At 41.1% G+C, this 17,465-nt stretch overlaps 1 protein-coding gene across 1 annotated transcript; it reads left to right on the top strand.

The window, feature by feature from the left end:
• Positions 1-378: 378 nt before the first annotated feature.
• Positions 379-15,487, top strand: LOC135968414 (uncharacterized). The gene is made up of 3 exons (XM_065535105.2): positions 379-446; positions 7,598-7,838; positions 13,216-15,487. The coding sequence occupies exons 1-3, from the start codon at positions 379-381 to the stop codon at positions 14,080-14,082; spliced, it is 1,176 nt and encodes a 391-aa protein (XP_065391177.2). The 3' UTR covers positions 14,083-15,487.
• Positions 15,488-17,465: the final 1,978 nt, after the last annotated feature.

Here is a 17,465-nt window from a genome sequence, read left to right as displayed (position 1 = left end):
TCCTCTTCTGCCTGGGCCCTGGCCACAGGGGAAATTGAATCATTTTACTGAGTCCAGACTGCAGGTGATGTGACCCTCTATCCTAGGCCCTGCCCACGGGAGGTATTGTGATATATCTCTGTGGCCGTAATTTAGATGCTCTGACTCTTCCATTCTCTCTAGGTCATGCCAATTGAGGGGGATTGTGATATACTTTTGGACCAGCACAAAGGTAATTTGTGCAATCACAGGGATGACTCTCATACCTGGACCCAGCCAACAGGAGAAATGTTGACTCTCAGGCTTAGGGCAATGGGTAAGATCGTGGGCTTCTATCAGCACTAAGGTCTTACAGGAAATTTCAATTCTTATGCATACTGCATAAAGCCCTGGGGTGGTATGGATTGTGTCATAACAGGGCTCAGCACAAGTGGGATTGAGAGCCTTGTATGCACACGCAGCCAAGAGTAAGAATTGTCACCCTCTCACATAGACACAGCCCACTGTTGAGGCTCTGAATCTCACATTCAGGGGTATTCGGAAGTTGGAATTGTGATTCCCATAGGTGGATCGGATTCACAGGTAGGATGGTGACAGGTAGGATACAGTTGGGATTGTATCCTCAGACCAAAATGTATCACACCTATGAGGCAGTGACTGCCCCACTGAAACACTGTCCAGAGTTGAGGTTGGCTTTCTTAGGCACTGATCTAGTCCATGGTTAAAAATGCGATTCACATTGTTGAACACAACTCACAGGAGTACTTGACTCTCATACCTGAAGCTGGGACAAGTGCGAGATTGTCAATCTTATGTGTGGACCTTCCCGTGGGGTGATTGTTACATATATCTTTGCCAGAGAACTGATGAGTTTCGCTCTCCTGCAGAAGCCCATTCTATAGTTGAGATTTTGACATCTATCTTGGCCAAGTACCTAGAGTATGTGATGCTCCTGCCTGGGCTCTGTGCTCAGGGGGGATTGTGACGTATCTCGGGCCATATATGTAGGTTATGTGCCTCTCCAATCCTGCCTAGGCTGTTCCCACAAAAGGCATTATGACATACCTGAACCCATCACCTATGTGATTTGACTCTTTTTTTCCTCTGGGCCTTCCCCTTAGTGGGAATTGTGACATATCACGGGGTCCATCATTTCAGTGATATGTTTTTTGTGCTCTGCTTTGACCCTGCCTACAGGAGGATTGTGACATAAAAACTAGGCCCAGCATGTGAGTGATGTGACTCTCATTAGGAAATGAGAGTCCTAATGTGTTCTGCCATATAACTGGGTCAACCACCCGGTGATGTGACTCCTGCCTACAGTAGCCATTTGTGATACATCTTCTTCCTGGGTCCTGTTTATGAGTAGAATTGTGACATATCTTTGGCCAAGCACCAAAGTGATGTGACTCTCCGATTTCTGTTCACAGAAGGTATTGTGGCATATATCTAGGCCGAGTTTAGAGGTGTGTGTAATGATAGCCCTCATACATGGACCCAGTCACTAGGGGAGATTTGGCTTCTGTTTTCTAGGCTTAGGGCAATGGGTAAGTTCTGGGTGAAGAAGCATGAGGTTCAGGGTGAAGAAATGTCACATAAGATTATGACACTCAAGCATATTCTCTAAAGCCCTTGTGTGGCATTTAGGGTTAGTTACAGGATCCAGTATCCACATGAAATTATTACTCTCATAGGCAAACCCAGCTGACAATAGGATTGTCACCCTCACACATGGACAGAGCCCACTGGTGAGGGCTTAAATCTCACAAGCATAGTCCACAATTGGATTTGTGACTTTCATTTGTGTGCTGGGACAGTTGAAATGGTGACTTCTTTTTGATATGGAGGCAGCTTACAAGCACTGTGATGACTGTCATAAATATAGCTGACCAATAAGAGAGATGTTGACACATACCTGGCAATAGAACAATGGGTATGATCATTGGTTCACACCAGCATGAAGATCTCAAAGCAGATTGTGACTATTACTCATACCATATAAAGCCCTTGGTTGGTACAGAGAGTATCATAACAGAACGCGCGACACAGGTGAAATTGTGACTTTCCTGTGCACACTCAGCCAACAGTAAACATTGTCACCCTCCCACATGGAAACCATCCACTGTTGAGGCTGTGAACCTCACATGTGCAGGTAGTCGAAAGTTGGAATTGTGACTCATGAATACATCTGGTCTACAGGTAAGGTAGTGACTCAAAGACCAGGATTCAGCATGCTGTGAGGCTGTGACTCATACACTGAGAAATTTGCATTTAGAATTGTGGCTGTCATGCAGGGATATGGCCCATTATTATGACTGTGACTCACGTACTTAGATCCAACTCACAGGAGGTCTTGACTTTCATACCTGAAGCCAGAAAATGTGTGAAAGTTTAAATTTTCTTTCTGAACATTTTTTGCTGGTGTGATTGTGACATATACCTTTTTCCAGCGCTTGAATTATTTGACCCACCTGCCAGGGAAAAGCCCACAAATGGAATTGTGACATATACCTGAGCCCACCATGTAAGTTATTTTACTCTCCTGCATAGGTCCTCAGGGGAGATTGTGATATATCACTGGGCCCATCACCTAGGTTAAATGATTCTCTTCTTTTGCCTGGGCCTGCCAACACAGAGAGTTATGGCATATAAGTAGACCCATCACTTAAGTAATGTGTCTCTACTTTTCTACCTGGGCCCTGCCTCAGTGTGGGTTGTGACATATCACTGAGCCGTGCACTCATATGATATGACGCTCCTGCCTTGGCCCTTCCAATATGAGGCATTGTGACATATCAGTGGGCCCATCAACTAAGTATTACGACTCTCCTTTTCTGCTTGGGCCCTGTACACAAGGTGGATTGTGACATATTACTGTCACGATACTGTGCCCTGCACACAGGTAATGTAACTATTCTGCCTGAACCCTGCCCACAGGAGGCATTGTGACATACTGTTAGGCCCAGTTCCCAGGTTATGTGACTTTACTGCCATGGCCCTGCCCAGAGAGTGGATATTGACATCTTTTTGGTCCAGCATTCAGGTGATCTGATTATCTTGCCTGTCCCCTTCTCACAGGTAAAATTTCAGCCTATGTTTTTTTCCCAGCTCACAGGCATCATGACCATGCTCATATAGAAAACCAGCCACTAGGAGTGATTTTGACTCTGTTAGCTAGACTTTGAGTAGTGTGTAAAGTCTTCAGTCTCCTACATTTAGAAGGATAATGGAAGTTGATAAAATGTAAGCGTATTCTATAAATACTTTGAGTAATACAGACAGTATAATAAGGGCCCAGCACAGAGTGAGACTGTGACTCTCATAGGCATACCAAGCCAACAATTAGGATCATCACTTCCAAACAAGAAAGCAGCACACTGGTGAGGTCCTGAACCTCACATGCAGGTGCAGTCCACAGTTAAAATTCTGATTGTCACATGTAGATCTGAGAACAGGTTGAATAGTGACTAATTTCCAGACTCAGCTCAGAGGCACGGTGATGACTTGCATACCCGGATCTAGCCATAGGAGATCTGTTGACTCTCATAGGTAGCCTTAAAGCAATGGGCAAGGTTCTGGGCTGTCTACTTGTATGAAGGTCACAGAGGATTACAAAACTCACGCATATTGTATGACTCCTTGGGTGGTACACAGAGTGTCATAACAGACCCCAGCACAAAGTTAAAATTGTGATTCTTACAGGTATACCCAACCAACAGTGAGGATTATCCCTCTCACACATGAACAGAGACCACTGGCGAGGTCCTGCATATGGCACATGGATGCAGTCCTCGGTTGAAATTGTGTTGTTCAGACTCGTCCATCACTGGGTGCTGGGTTCATGGTATATGCATTTTGTAAACATTTATAAAGGTGTTATTTTATAATATATGTGTTTTTATGTGTGTAAAATTAAAAACATAAGTTTTGATTTTTCTATGTATCTCTTATATTTCTTCCACAATCAATTTTTGTCACATACTTTTCTGGAAAATAGATAATTTCATCTAAATTTTCAAATTTAATGTCAGGACATTTTAAAAATATATTATGTTTTTGAATCTTGAATGTATCTCTAAATATCCTCTTTTGTCTTTTGTAAAATTTTTATTCCCCTTGAAATAGTTTATCTGCTTTATTATTACATTCAAAGAACAGCACTAATTTTACTCACATGTTATTATCCCTGAGTAACAAATGAGTCAGAGAAGTTGAGAAACTTGCCCAAGGTTACACAGGTACTCTGAGCCTGTTCTTCTAACCATTGAACACACGGTGTCATCCAGGAAGCACACATGCAATACTATTTCTACAGGTCCATAGAATCACATATACACATGCACATTTGTGTAAAGATAAAATGAACTTATACAGTGTTTACCTGCAGAAAAGGCACTGGTTGAAGGTCTAGAAGGTCACATACAAGAAGCCTTCTCTCTTTTGATTGTTTTGTTGTTTTTGCAGAGATAAGGTCTTGCTATATTTTCTAGGCTGATCTCAGTCTCTTTGGCTCAAGCAATCCTCCTGCTTCAGACTCCCAAAGTGCTCTCTGTCATATTTTTATAAGACTTATTGGGTCAAGTGTGCTGACTCATGCCTATAATAGCAACATTTTGGGAGGCCAAGGGGAAAAGATTGTTTGAGTTCAGGAGTTTAAGACAAGACTGGGCAACATAGTGAGACCTCATCTCAACTAAAAATAGAAAAAAATAGCTGGGCATGGTGACTCACACCTGTAATCTCATCACTTTGGGAGACTTTTTCTTCAATGATTAAAAACAAACCTTGGTGTCTGGCAGCCAGGCACAGCCAGGTAAGGTGAGGGCAGGAGGCAGAAACTTGCAACCCATGGGTTGCATTGGCTTTTTCACTTTTTTCTCCCCAACTACACAGAAAATTTCTTCAGTGTTTGATCTTATGCATCTTTGAATCCAAACATCTCATTCTTTGCCTTATACATACTAAAAATGTATTCACAGTTCATAAAATGTAATATATCAAAAAATATTCTAAACAAAAACATTCTCTTTATAGAACCTAGTAATGCACCATAATTCCTTACAATTTGTGTTAAGAATTAATAGTATAATGATGTTTTCTAACATGTAATAAGTACTTCTAGATGTTTAGCACTTGTGATATATTCTAAAAACCTTCTCAAAATTAACCTAGGACTCTAAAGAATATGTATGGCCCAAATAGTTGTTTTCTTCCCAACACCAAGGAATGGCATACAGAGCTGTCTTTAAGTTGAGGACAGGTCATAAAGACAAATTGAAAAAAAGAGAAAAAATGTCTGCAAACTTGTTTCTACACATTGGTCTTATATGCATTTCTCCATCAATTATATTAATTCTGAATGAACCACATTACCTGAAGTGGTACAAACAATTGCTTCAAATTGTAGAATCCCCAGGAAACAGAAAGAAGCAAAAGCAAGCTCTCCTAAAGAAGGTCACATCTATTCCAGACCTTGATGAACCTTGCAAATTTTCCATTATGTGCAATGACTAGCAAGCAATCAAACAGGACAAAATTCACAATAAGAAGATAAAGTGAAAGACACCATAAAAAACACAACAGAAAAAAATCTGCAAAGACATGCAATATTAGAGTTATTGGACACAAAAAATCAAAAACAACTATGCTTACCATAGCTAAAAAAGACAAATGAAAGTATCTGCAGGAAAGCAGAAGCTATATAAAGATTCTAAAAATAAGTTGTAAAATGAATAATACGATAACTAAAATAAAAAATGACCACATTTGAACTTATGTGTACAAGACAGAACCAGTAAACTAGATGCTACATCAGTAGAAATTAACACATATGCAACAAATATCAGTCTCAGAAAAATGTCTGGTAGGTATTCCAAGCATTCAAAATTTAAAACCGAAAAGCCTAAGGTTGATAGTACTTAACCTTTCTCAAAAATAGAGTAGGTAAAAACACTGCACAACTCAATTCCTGAGTTAATATCAAAGCTTGAGAGAGACAAAACAAGAACAACTATAAACAATCTCATTCATAAAGACAACTTTTTTTTTTTTTTGAGACTTTGTCCTGCTCTGTTGCCCAGGCTGGAGTGCAGTGGCCCAGTCTTGGATCACTGCAACCTCCACCTCCTGGGTTCAAGCAACTCTCCTGCCTCACCCTCCTGAGTAGCTGGGATTACAGGCACACGCCACCATACCCAGCTAATTTTTGCATTTTTAGTAGAGACGGAGTTTTACAATGTTGGTCAGGCTGGTCTTGAACTCCTGACCTTATGAGCCACCAGTCTTGGCCTCCCACAGTGCTGGGATTACAAGCATGAACCACCACACCCAGCCAAGACAAAAACTTTTTAAACCAATTACAAATAAAGTGACTCTTTCTTTGTATAAAATGAATAAAACCATCAATAAGTTTATCTCAAGAGTACAGGATGAGTTGAACATTGCATAATCTATAGGTCTACATAAAATAGGCCCAGAATAAGAGCTTGGTAATGTAATTAGAAATAAAATAATATTTTATTTTCTAAATATACAAGGTATTTGAAATAAAGTACAGCAAATGTACATAATAAACTACTGAAAGCTTGTCTTTTAATGTCATAAACATAATAATTATGCTGGTGTTCAAGATTTTTATTAAACATTGCATCCATGGTTTCAGCCAACAGGTTAAAATGAGAAATCATTATACAATTATACTGGCAAAGCAGAACTAGTCAATAAACTAATAGCTAAACTATTGGTTCTACCTAGGTAGATTGGATCCTTGCAAAGCAACTAACACAAAAATTGTTCACATATATCGAGGATTTGAAACTTCTAGGAGAGGCCTGGCAGAGTGGCTCATGCCTGTAATCCTAGCATTTTGGGAAGCCGAGGCAGCAGATCACGAGGTGGGGAGTTCGAGAACAGCCTGGCCAATATGATGAGACCCTGTCTCTACTAATAATACAAAAATTCACCGGGCATGGTGCCTTGGGAGGCTGAAGCAGAAGAATCGCTTGAACCTGGGAGGCAGAGGTTGAAGTAAGCTGAGATCACTCCACTGCATTCCAGCCTGAGTGACAGAGCGAGACTCTGTCTCAAAAACAGCAAAACAAAACAAAACTTCTAGGAGAACATGAAGAATAATATTGTTATATTGTGGGAAAAAAACTTCTTAGACATCACACAATATAAAAATTAGACATAGATTGGGAGCGGTGGCTGGTACCTGTAATCCTAGCATTCTTTGAGGCCCAGGCAGGCAGATTATTTCAAGTCGGGAGTTCCAGACTAGCCTGACTGTCCGGAGCTGCACGCCCCGGCCATAGCGAATAATAATTAAAGATTAAACGCCTGAGCTATATTCATTTCCACCCCACACCTTCTCCCTAGATTTACCTTCTTCCCTGTATTAATACCGCCATTAAAAGATGGCGCTCTTCCCGCTTCTTCTTCATTCATTTTTCCCGCGCCGGCGAAAAGACTACCTGACAGCGCAGGCGCAACATGACGTCCGACCGGAGAAACCGAAGCCTATCTGGCCACGCCTTCCGCAATGAGGTCATTTCCGCCTTAGCCCAACCCCTTCCCCTCCAAATGTATATAAGGCATTGCATTACCACCATTAAACGAGACTTGATCAGAGCACTGTCTTGTCTCCATTTCTCGTGTCTCTTGTTCCCCAAATTCCCACCCCCTCCTCCAGGGCCTACACTGACTATCCCGTGGGCCGGGATACGTGGCGCCCGAACAGGGACCTGGAAACGAGGGACTCCGTGAGGAAGAGGACGCCAAAGGACGGTCGACCACTAACGAAGACAAAAGGAGTCAAACTCTTCCGATCACCGCGGGAACCTGCCGTGTCAGAATCGAAGGTAAGTGACGCATCCGAAATGGGACAAGAATTAAGCCAACATCAAATATATGTAGGACAATTAAAAGAGGCTTTAAAGGTACGAGGAGTAAAGGTTAAAGGTAATGATTTGTTTAAATTTTTTGATTTTGTAAAAGACACTTGCCCTTGGTTCCCACAGGAAGGAACTATTGATATTAAAAGATGGCGTAGAGTAGGGGATTGTTTTCAGGACTATTATAATACTTTTGGGCCAGAAAAAATTCCTGTAACCGCCTTCTCTTATTGGAACCTCATTAGAGATTTAATAGATAAGAAGGAGGCCGATCCGCAAATCATGGCTGCGGTCGCTCAGACAGAGCATATTTTAAAGGTTAGCTCCCGCTCTAACCTCACAAAGCCTCCACAAGATACGGAGGAAGATCTCATTTCCCTCGAAAGTGATCATGAGGAAATCAAGTCTCCTTCTGTAACAGATAAAGAAATACCACACGAAAACAAACCAAAAAAATACCCAATTTTACAGATGCTTCAAAAGGAGGAGGAAATTAATAAGCCTAATCAATCGGATATAAATTGGGATGATTTAGAGGAAGAGGCGGCTAAATATCACAACCCTGATTTGCCTCCCTGTTCTTCATACCCACCCCCATATAATAAGACACATAATGAGGCTTCTGTGCCCATTGTTATGGCAGCAATAGATCCCAAAGAAGAATTAAAGCAAAAAATTGCTCAACTAGAAGAACAGATTAAACTTGAAGAGTTACATCAATCATTGATAATTAGGCTCCAAAAGCTAAAAACAGGAAATGAAAAAATACCTAACTCAGACGCTATGGAGGGTTCCTTGCGCCCACTTCAGTGGCCTGGACAACATGTTCCAAGAGGGGGGTTAGTTGCTAGCCGACATAGAGAAGACTCCTCCCCCAAAGACGTTTTTCCGGTCACTGAAACCATAGATGAACAGGGACAGGCTTGGAGGCATCATACTGGATTTGATTTTACTATTATAAAAGAGTTAAAGACTGCTGCCTCTCAGTATGGGGCTACTGCTCCATATACTCTTGCTATAGTGGAATCTGTAGCTGAGAATTGGCTCACTCCTACAGACTGGAATGCCTTAGTCAGGGCAGTTCTTTCTGGGGGAGACCACTTAATTTGGAAGTCAGAGTTCTTTGAAAATTGTAGAGATACAGCTAAAAGAAATCAACAGGCAGGAAACGGTTGGGATTTTGATATGTTAACTGGTTCAGGTAATTATGCAGACACTCAGGCCCAAACGCAATATGACCCTGGACTGTTCTCACAAATCCAGGCTGCTGCTACAAAGGCCTGGAGAAAACTTCCCGTTAAAGGAGATCCAGGGGCCTCGCTCACAGCGGTTAAACAAGGACCCGATGAGCCATTTTCAGACTTTGTGCATAGACTTATGACCACGGCAGGTAGAATCTTTGGAAATGCAGAAACGGGTGTAGATTATGTTAAACAGTTAGCTTATGAAAATGCTAACCCCGCCTGCCAAGCGGCAATCAGACCTTATCGAAAGAAAACAGATTTAACAGGATACATTCGCCTTTGTTCAGATATTGGGCCCTCATATCAACAAGGCCTAGCAATGGCCGCCGCTTTTAGCGGCCAAACAGTAAGAGATTTCCTCATTAACAAAGGTAAAGATAAAGGAGGATGTTTTAGATGCGGTAAAAGGGGACACTTTGCAAAAGATTGCTGTGAAAACCAAAATAAGAGTCCAGAAGCAAAAATCCCAGGCCTTTGCCCAAGGTGTAAAAGAGGAAGGCACTGGGCAAACGAATGTAAATCTAAAACTGACAGTCAAGGAAATCCTTTACCCCCCAGGCAGGGAAACGGGATGAGGGGCCAGCCTCAGGCCCCGAAACAAGCATATGGGGCAGTCAGCTTTGTTCCAGCCAGCAACAGCAATCCATTTCAAAACTTAGTAGAGCAACCCCAGGAAGTGCAGGATTGGACCTCAGTTCCACCTCCCACACAATACTAACACCTGAAATGGGACCGTAAACCTTAAATACCGGAATATAGGGACCCTTACCACCTAACACTTTTGGGCTACTTTTAGGAAGAAGTAGTGTCACCATGAGAGGCTTACAAGTCCTCCCTGGAGTTATTGATAATGATTATGAAGGAGAAATTAAAATTATGGCCAGAGCTATTGATAGTATTATTACTGTCCCTCAAGGAGTTAGAATAGTTCAGTTACTCCTGCTACCTTTGGTTAAAACAGATAATAATATCCAATACTCTAATAGAAATATAAAAGGTTTCGGATCATCAGATATATATTGGGTGCAACCAATTACAAATCAAAAACCCTCTCTAACCTTATGGTTAGACGGGAAGGCATTCACTGGACTAATAGACACAGGGGCTGATGTAACTATCATTAAACAGGAAGATTGGCCCTCTCATTGGTCTACTACAGAAACTTTAACTCACTTGAGAGGAATTGGACAAAGCAGTAATCCTAAACAAAGTTCTAAATACCTAACATGGACAGATAAAGAAAACAATTCAGGCCTCATTAAGCCATTTGTCATCACTTACCTACCTGTTAACCTTTGGGGGCAAGATCTGCTCTCTCAAATGAAAATTATAATGTGTAGTCCAAATGATATAGTTACTGCACAAATGTTAACTCAAGGATACACCCCTGGTAAAGGTCTTGGAAAAGGAGAGAACGGTATCCCACAGCCTATACTGGTTTCAGGACAACTTGATAAAAAGGGGTTTGGAAATTTTTAGCTCAGGCCACTGACATACCTGCACCCCAAAGGTGCGCTGACCCCATTACTTGGAAGTCAGATGAGCCCATTTGGGTTGATCAGTGGCCTTTACTCAATGATAAACTAAGTGCTGCCCAACAGTTAGTGCAGGAACAACTAGCAGCAGGACATATTGAGGAAAGTAATTCCCCTTGGAATACACCTATTTTTGTTATTAAAAAGAAGTCTGGTAAATGGAGACTCTTACAAGATTTAAGAGCAGTAAATATCACTATGATCCTTATGGGTGCCTTACAACCAGGACTGCCTTCACCGGTTGTGATTCCTCAAAAATATTTTAAAATCGTTATTGACCTTAAAGATTGCTTTTTTACAATTCCCCTTCACCCTGCTGACCAGAAAAGATTTGCCTTTAGTCTTCCATCTACAAATTTTAAACAACCAATGAAGCGCTATCAATGGAAAGTCTTACCTCAGGGTATGGCCAATAGTCCTACCTTGTGTCAAAAATATGTAGCTGCCGCTATAGAGCCAGTCAGAAAAACATGGGCACAAATGTATATTATACATTATATGGATGATATTTTAATAGCAGGAGAAATTGGCGAACAAGTCTTACAGTGCTTCGCCCAACTCAAACAAGAGTTAACAGCAGCCGGACTACAAATAGCCCCAGAAAAAGTACAATTACAAGATCCATACACTTATCTTGGTTTCCAGATTAATGGACCCAAAATCATTAATCAAAAGGCCGTTATACGTCGTGATCATTTAAAAACTTTAAATGATTTCCAAAAATTACTGGGAGACATAAATTGGCTTCGACCGTACTTAAAGCTCACCACAGGAGAGTTAAAACCTCTTTTTGATATATTAAAAGGAGACTCTAATCCAAAATCCCCCAGGTCCATTACTAAAGAAGCATTAATAACACTCCAACAGGTAGAACATGCCATTGCAACACAATTTGTTACCGGTATTGATTATTCTCAGCCATTAATATTCCTCATTTTTAACACAACAATAACCCCTACTGGCCTATTTTGGCAGAACAATCCCATTATGTGGGTACACCTGCCCTCCTCCCCTAAAAAGGTTTCGTTGCCTTATTATGATGCCATAGCTGATCTAATTATCTTGGGAAGAGAAAACAGTAGAAAATACTTTGGAATAGAACCCTCTACCATTATACAGCCCTACACTCAATCACGCATCCATTGGCTGTTACAAAATACGGAAGCCTGGCCAATTGCTTGCGCTTCTTATACTGGCGCGATTGACAACCATTACCCACCTAACAAACTTATTCAATTTTGTAAACTTCATGCGTTTGTATTTCCCCATATTACCAGTAAAGAACCTCTCAATGACGCATTACTAATTTTCACTGATGGATCTTCCACAGGACTTGCCGCTTACACTTACAATAATGTAGTCGTTAAATTCCAGACCACTTATACATCAGCTCAGCTGGTCGAATTGCAAGCTATAATTGCAGCACTATCAGCTTTTCCTTGTCAGCCACTTAACATTTATACAGACAGCGCCTACCTGGCTCATTCAATACCCCTCTTAGAGACCGTGTCTCAAATTAAACATATTTCAGACACAGCTAACCTATTTTTACAATGTCAACAACTTATCCGAAAAAGGACTACTCCCTTTTTTCTTGGACATATTAGAGCACATTCAGGATTACCGGGACCTCTAACACAAGGTAACGCAACAGCTGACACGGCAACAAAAACCATAGCCACAGTCACTACAGACAATTTGCAACAAGCACAAAAAGCACATGCCTTACATCATTTAAATGCCCAAACCTTAAGACTTATGTTTAAACTTACCAGAGAACAAGCTCGACAAATAGTTAAACAATGCTCCAACTGCATAACATATTTACCTGTTCCCCATCTAGGAGTTAACCCCCGAAGGACTCATCCCCAACGAGATTTGGCAAATGGACGTTACTCACCACTTAGAACTTGGTCAACTAAAATATATCCATGTATGCATAGACACCTATAGTGGATTCATCAGTGCAACTCTCCAAACAGGAGAGGCCACCAAACATGTCATAGCTCATTTATTACACTGCTTTTCTATTTTAGGAATACCCAAACAAATCAAAACAGATAATGGCCCCGGTTATATAGCCAAAACCTTCTTACAATTTTGTAATACCCTACAAATTAAACATACCACAGGCATTCCCTATAATCCCCAAGGACAAGGTATAGTAGAAAGAGCTCATCTGTGATTAAAAACTATTATCACAAAATTAAAAGGGGGGAGCTGGTACCCCGTGAAGGGTACCCCCAGAAACATACTCAATCATGCCCTGTTTATCCTTAATTTTTAAAATTTGGACAGTCATGGAAAATCGGCTGCCGACCGTTTCTGGCATTCTGAATCTCAAAAACAGTTTGCAATGGTAAAATGGAAAGATCCACTTGATAGTTCATGGCATGGCCCCGATCCAGTTTTAATTTGGGGAAGAGGCTCAGTATGCATCTTCTCACAAAAAAATGATGCAGCCAGATGGCTTCCTGAAAGATTGGTAAGACAAATAAATCATAACCATTGTCAGTCCAGGGAAGATAAATCTCCTTGAGAAGTTCTTTCCTTCTTGTTTTTCAGAAAATGAAGCCTAACATGAAATTCCTTTGGAGAATAATCGCTCTATATAACATAGTGACAGTCTATGCAGGTTTTGGTGACCCTCGTAAGGCAAAAGAATTATTACAAAAACAATACGGCCAGCCTTGTGACTGCAGAGGGGGACAAATATCTGAACCTCCGTCAGATAGAATCACCCAGGTGACCTGCACGGGCAAGACAGCTTACCTAATGCCAAACCAGTTATGGAAATGTAAGTCTACCCCAAGAGATACCTCACCTAGCGGGCCGCTCCTAGAATGCCCTTGTAGCTCTTTCCAATCTTCTGTACATAGTTCCTGTTATACCTCCTATCAACAATGCAAATCAGGCAATAGAACATATTATACGGCCACGTTACTAAAAACACAAACTGGAGGCATCAATGACGTACAAGTATTAGGATCCACTAATAAACTTGTACAATCTCCTTGTAACGGCCAAAAAGGAAAGCCTGTTTGTTGGAGCACTACTGCACCCATTCACATTTCTGATGGAGGAGGCCCATTAGATATTGCAAGAATTAAAACCGTCCAGAAAAAATTAGAAGAAATTCATAAAGCTCCATATCCTGAACTTCAATATCACCCTTTAGCCCTGCGTGAGCTTAGAGATAATTTTAGGCTCGATGCCCAAACCTTTGATATCCTCAATGCTACTTACAATTTACTTCAAATGTCCAATACAAGCCTGGCCCACGATTGTTGGCTTTGTCTTAAAATGGGCCCCCCTATTCCTCTAGCCATACCTAACCTTTCATTGCCCTATGTCAATTACTCAAATGAATCCTTAGTAAATAATTCCTGTCCTATTACCCCCCCCCTTAGTTCAACCGATGACGTTTTCTAATTCCTCTTGCCTCTTTTCACCATCATATAATAACACTAAAGAAATTGATTTAGGCTATGTTGTGTTTGGCAACTGTACTTCCATAATCAATGCCACCAACCCTTTGTGTGCTATAAATGGCTCGGTTTTCGTTTGTGGAAACAACATGGCATATACGTATCTACCTACAAATTGGACAGGGCTTTGTGTTCTGGCCACTCTTCTCCCCGACATTGATATCATCCCTGGAGATGAACCTATCCCCATCCCCGCTATTGAACATTTTATTTATAGACCGAAACGAGCCATACAATTTATTCCCTTGTTGGCTGGACTAGGAATCACCACTGCTTTTACTACAGGAGCCACAGGCCTAGGAGTCTCACTAACCCAATATACTAAATTATCCAATCAATTAATCTCAGATGTACGGACCTTATCCAGTACTATACAAGATTTACAAGACCAAGTAGACTCGTTAGCTGAAGTAGTTCTCCAAAATAGAAGGGGTCTAGATTTGTTAACGGCAGAACAGGGAGGGATATGTTTGGCTTTACAGGAAAAGTGCTGTTTTTATGCCAACAAATCCAGAATCGTCCGAGATAAGATAAAAACTTTGCAAGAAGAACTAGAAAAGCGCAGAAAAGGCCTGGCCACCAATCCACTATGGACTGGACTCGATGGACTTCTCCCCTATCTCCTGCCGTTTCTTGGTCCTTTACTCACTCTTCTACTCTTCCTCACTCTCAGGCCTATAATCCTTAATAAGCTTATGGCATTTCTCAGACAACAAATCGAGGCCTTCCAGGCCAAACCTATACAGGTTCATTATCATCGCCTTGAGATGACTGAAAATGGTGAGTCTTATTTACCTTAATAAGACCACCTCCCCTGTGTGCTGAACTGGACAGTCAATGACGGGTAAGAGGACACTATCTCCATTGGAGCCTAAGACAGGAGGGCTGCCCTTGCTGCTGCCTTATCCCATGACGGGCCTAGAAGGTGGGGGTGAGTTGACCCAACCTAAGAGAGGCGCAGTTCCCGAGGGGTTTTCTTGTCATAAAAATATAAAAAGGGGGACCTGTCTGGAGCTGCATGCCCCGGCCATAGCGAATAATAATTAAAGATTAAACGCCTGAGCTATATTCATTTCCACCCCACACCTTCTCCCTAGATTTACCTTCTTCCCTGTATTAATACCGCCATTAAAAGATGGCGCTCTTCCCGCTTCTTCTTCATTCATTTTTCCCGCACCCGCGAAAAGACTACCTGACAGCGCAGGCGCAACATGACGTCCGACCGGAGAAACCGAAGCCTATCTGGCCACGCCTTCCGCAATGAGGTCATTTCCGCCTTAGCCCAACCCCTTCCCCTCCAAATGTATATAAGGCATTGCATTACCACCATTAAACGAGACTTGATCAGAGCACTGTCTTGTCTCCATTTCTCGTGTCTCTTGTTCCCCAAATTCCCACCCCCTCCTCCAGGGCCTACACTGACTATCCCGCGGGCCGGGATACCTGACCAACATGGTAAAACCCCATCTCAATTAAAAACACAAAAATCAGCAGGGTGTGCTGTGCATGTCTGTTGTCCCAGCTATTCAGGAGGTTGAGGCATGAAGAGCGCTTGAATCCAGGAGGCAAAAATTGCAGTGAGCTGAGGTTGCGCCATTGCACTCCACCCTGGGTGATAGAATGAGACTTTATCTAAAAAAAAAAAAAAAAGTACTAAAATATTTATGAATTAGACTATACCAATTTTAAGAATTTTTGATTATCAAAAACATAAAACATGTCTTTTTTTTTTTTTTTTTTGAGACGGAGTCTCGCTCTGCCGCCCAGGCTGGAGTGCAGTGGCCAGATCTCAGCTCACTGCAAGCTCCGCCTCCCGGGTTCACGCCATTCTCCTGCCTCAGCCTCCCGAGTAGTTGGGACTACAGGCGCCCGCCACTGCGCCCGGCTAGTTTTTTGTAATTTTTAGTAGAGACGGGGTTTCACCGTGTTAGCCAGGATGGTCTCGATCTCCTGACCTCGTGATCCGCCCATGTCGGCCTCCCAAAGTGCTGGGATTACAGGCTTGAGCCACCGCGCCCGGCCTAAAACATGTTTTAATAAAGACGGTGAAAAGGCAAACCATAACTGGGAGAAAATAGCTTAAAAACACATAGTACAAAAAATTAGCATTTAGAAAATACATATTACAGAATATGTATGAATAAACAAGGAATGGAAAACATTAAAAGTAGGACAGATGGCAAGTCTTAAAGCACAAACTTATGAAAAATGCTAACTTCATTAGTAACTATGGAATAAAACTATAAATAATATGTTTTTCTAATTAACCATTTTGTCAAAAAATTATGTCTAGCAATTCTAAGAGTTGGTAAAAGATAGGCAGTAGTAATAAGTGTAGACACATCAAATGAAAAATGGCAATTGAGAATGTCACTTTCAATGCTTTAGTATTTGGACTTTTGGTTTAAAAAAATGTAGTAAAATAGAGCTTTTGGTAAGCTTTCTGTAGCTTAACATTATCATAATTAGGAAAAAACAATTTTAAAAATGTAAATAAACAAAAAGCCTATGCCCCCCCACCCCCCAAAAAAAAATAAGATCCAGCAGTGCATACATATTGATCCTTGTTTTGGGAGAGTATGAAACAGACCATTGTGTGAACTTTATACAGTTATTTTGCCACACTGGCATACTAATAAAAACTATCTTTAATTTGAATGAACATGTCCACATCTTATAAATACTGCTTTGTACTACGAATAATAAATGTAAAAGTCCTTATACTCAAGAGGATCCTGATTCTCAACTAAACATATATGGCAACCCATTCCTCTGTTTCTTCCAAACTGAAGCCTGATTAAGGCTTAAATATGGAGTGAGAGGGACTCAATAACAGAACATGTGAAACAAAAAAAAAATGAGATAGGGTGGTCTTTTCTAAGAATCAGCAGTTGCCTGGGGTACCTCAATATAACGATATCTACTAGGAATCTTGCTGGGTAAAAATGAACATAAAAAGCTGAAAACACCATGACTTTGATTTGGTGGAACAGAGTCTCTGGAATTATACATAGTTGTGCTGAAAGTATTGAGCCAGAATGAAAGGGAATATTTACAAACACATTAGTATTGGTTCCATATCTTGTTACAGTAGCAGTACTCTTGTTTGTAATGTCAGCTTCCCCAAGCTACACATGCCATAGAGAAACTAAGCAAGTGTCTAATATGTTGTTTGCAGTTAGTGTCTAAATTTAACAACTTGCAATAATTTTATGAATTTCATTAAACCCTGTTTCATGTATAAATCTCACTAAAAGGCACTATTCAGTAGCTATTTCCCTCAGTCTTTTCTGGGATTTTCTGTTGCTTGTTTCCAAACCAACCTTC

Source organism: Macaca fascicularis, chromosome 19, assembly GCF_037993035.2.
Source record: "Macaca fascicularis isolate 582-1 chromosome 19, T2T-MFA8v1.1".
NCBI classification, from domain to species: Eukaryota; Metazoa; Chordata; class Mammalia; order Primates; family Cercopithecidae; genus Macaca; species Macaca fascicularis.
This window is presented reverse-complemented; position numbering and strand designations above follow the sequence as displayed.

Excerpts from the sequence above, each read along its gene's own strand:
- LOC135968414 (XM_065535105.2), top strand. The coding sequence starts at position 379 with ATGGATTGTGTCATAACAGGGCTCAGCACAAGTGGGATTGAGAGCCTT. Across the intron at positions 447-7,597 it reads GTATGCACACGCAGCCAAGA|ACTTGATCAGAGCACTGTCT; the intron begins GTAAGAATTGTC and ends CCATTAAACGAG. Across the intron at positions 7,839-13,215 it reads CTGCCGTGTCAGAATCGAAG|AAAATGAAGCCTAACATGAA; the intron begins GTAAGTGACGCA and ends CTTGTTTTTCAG.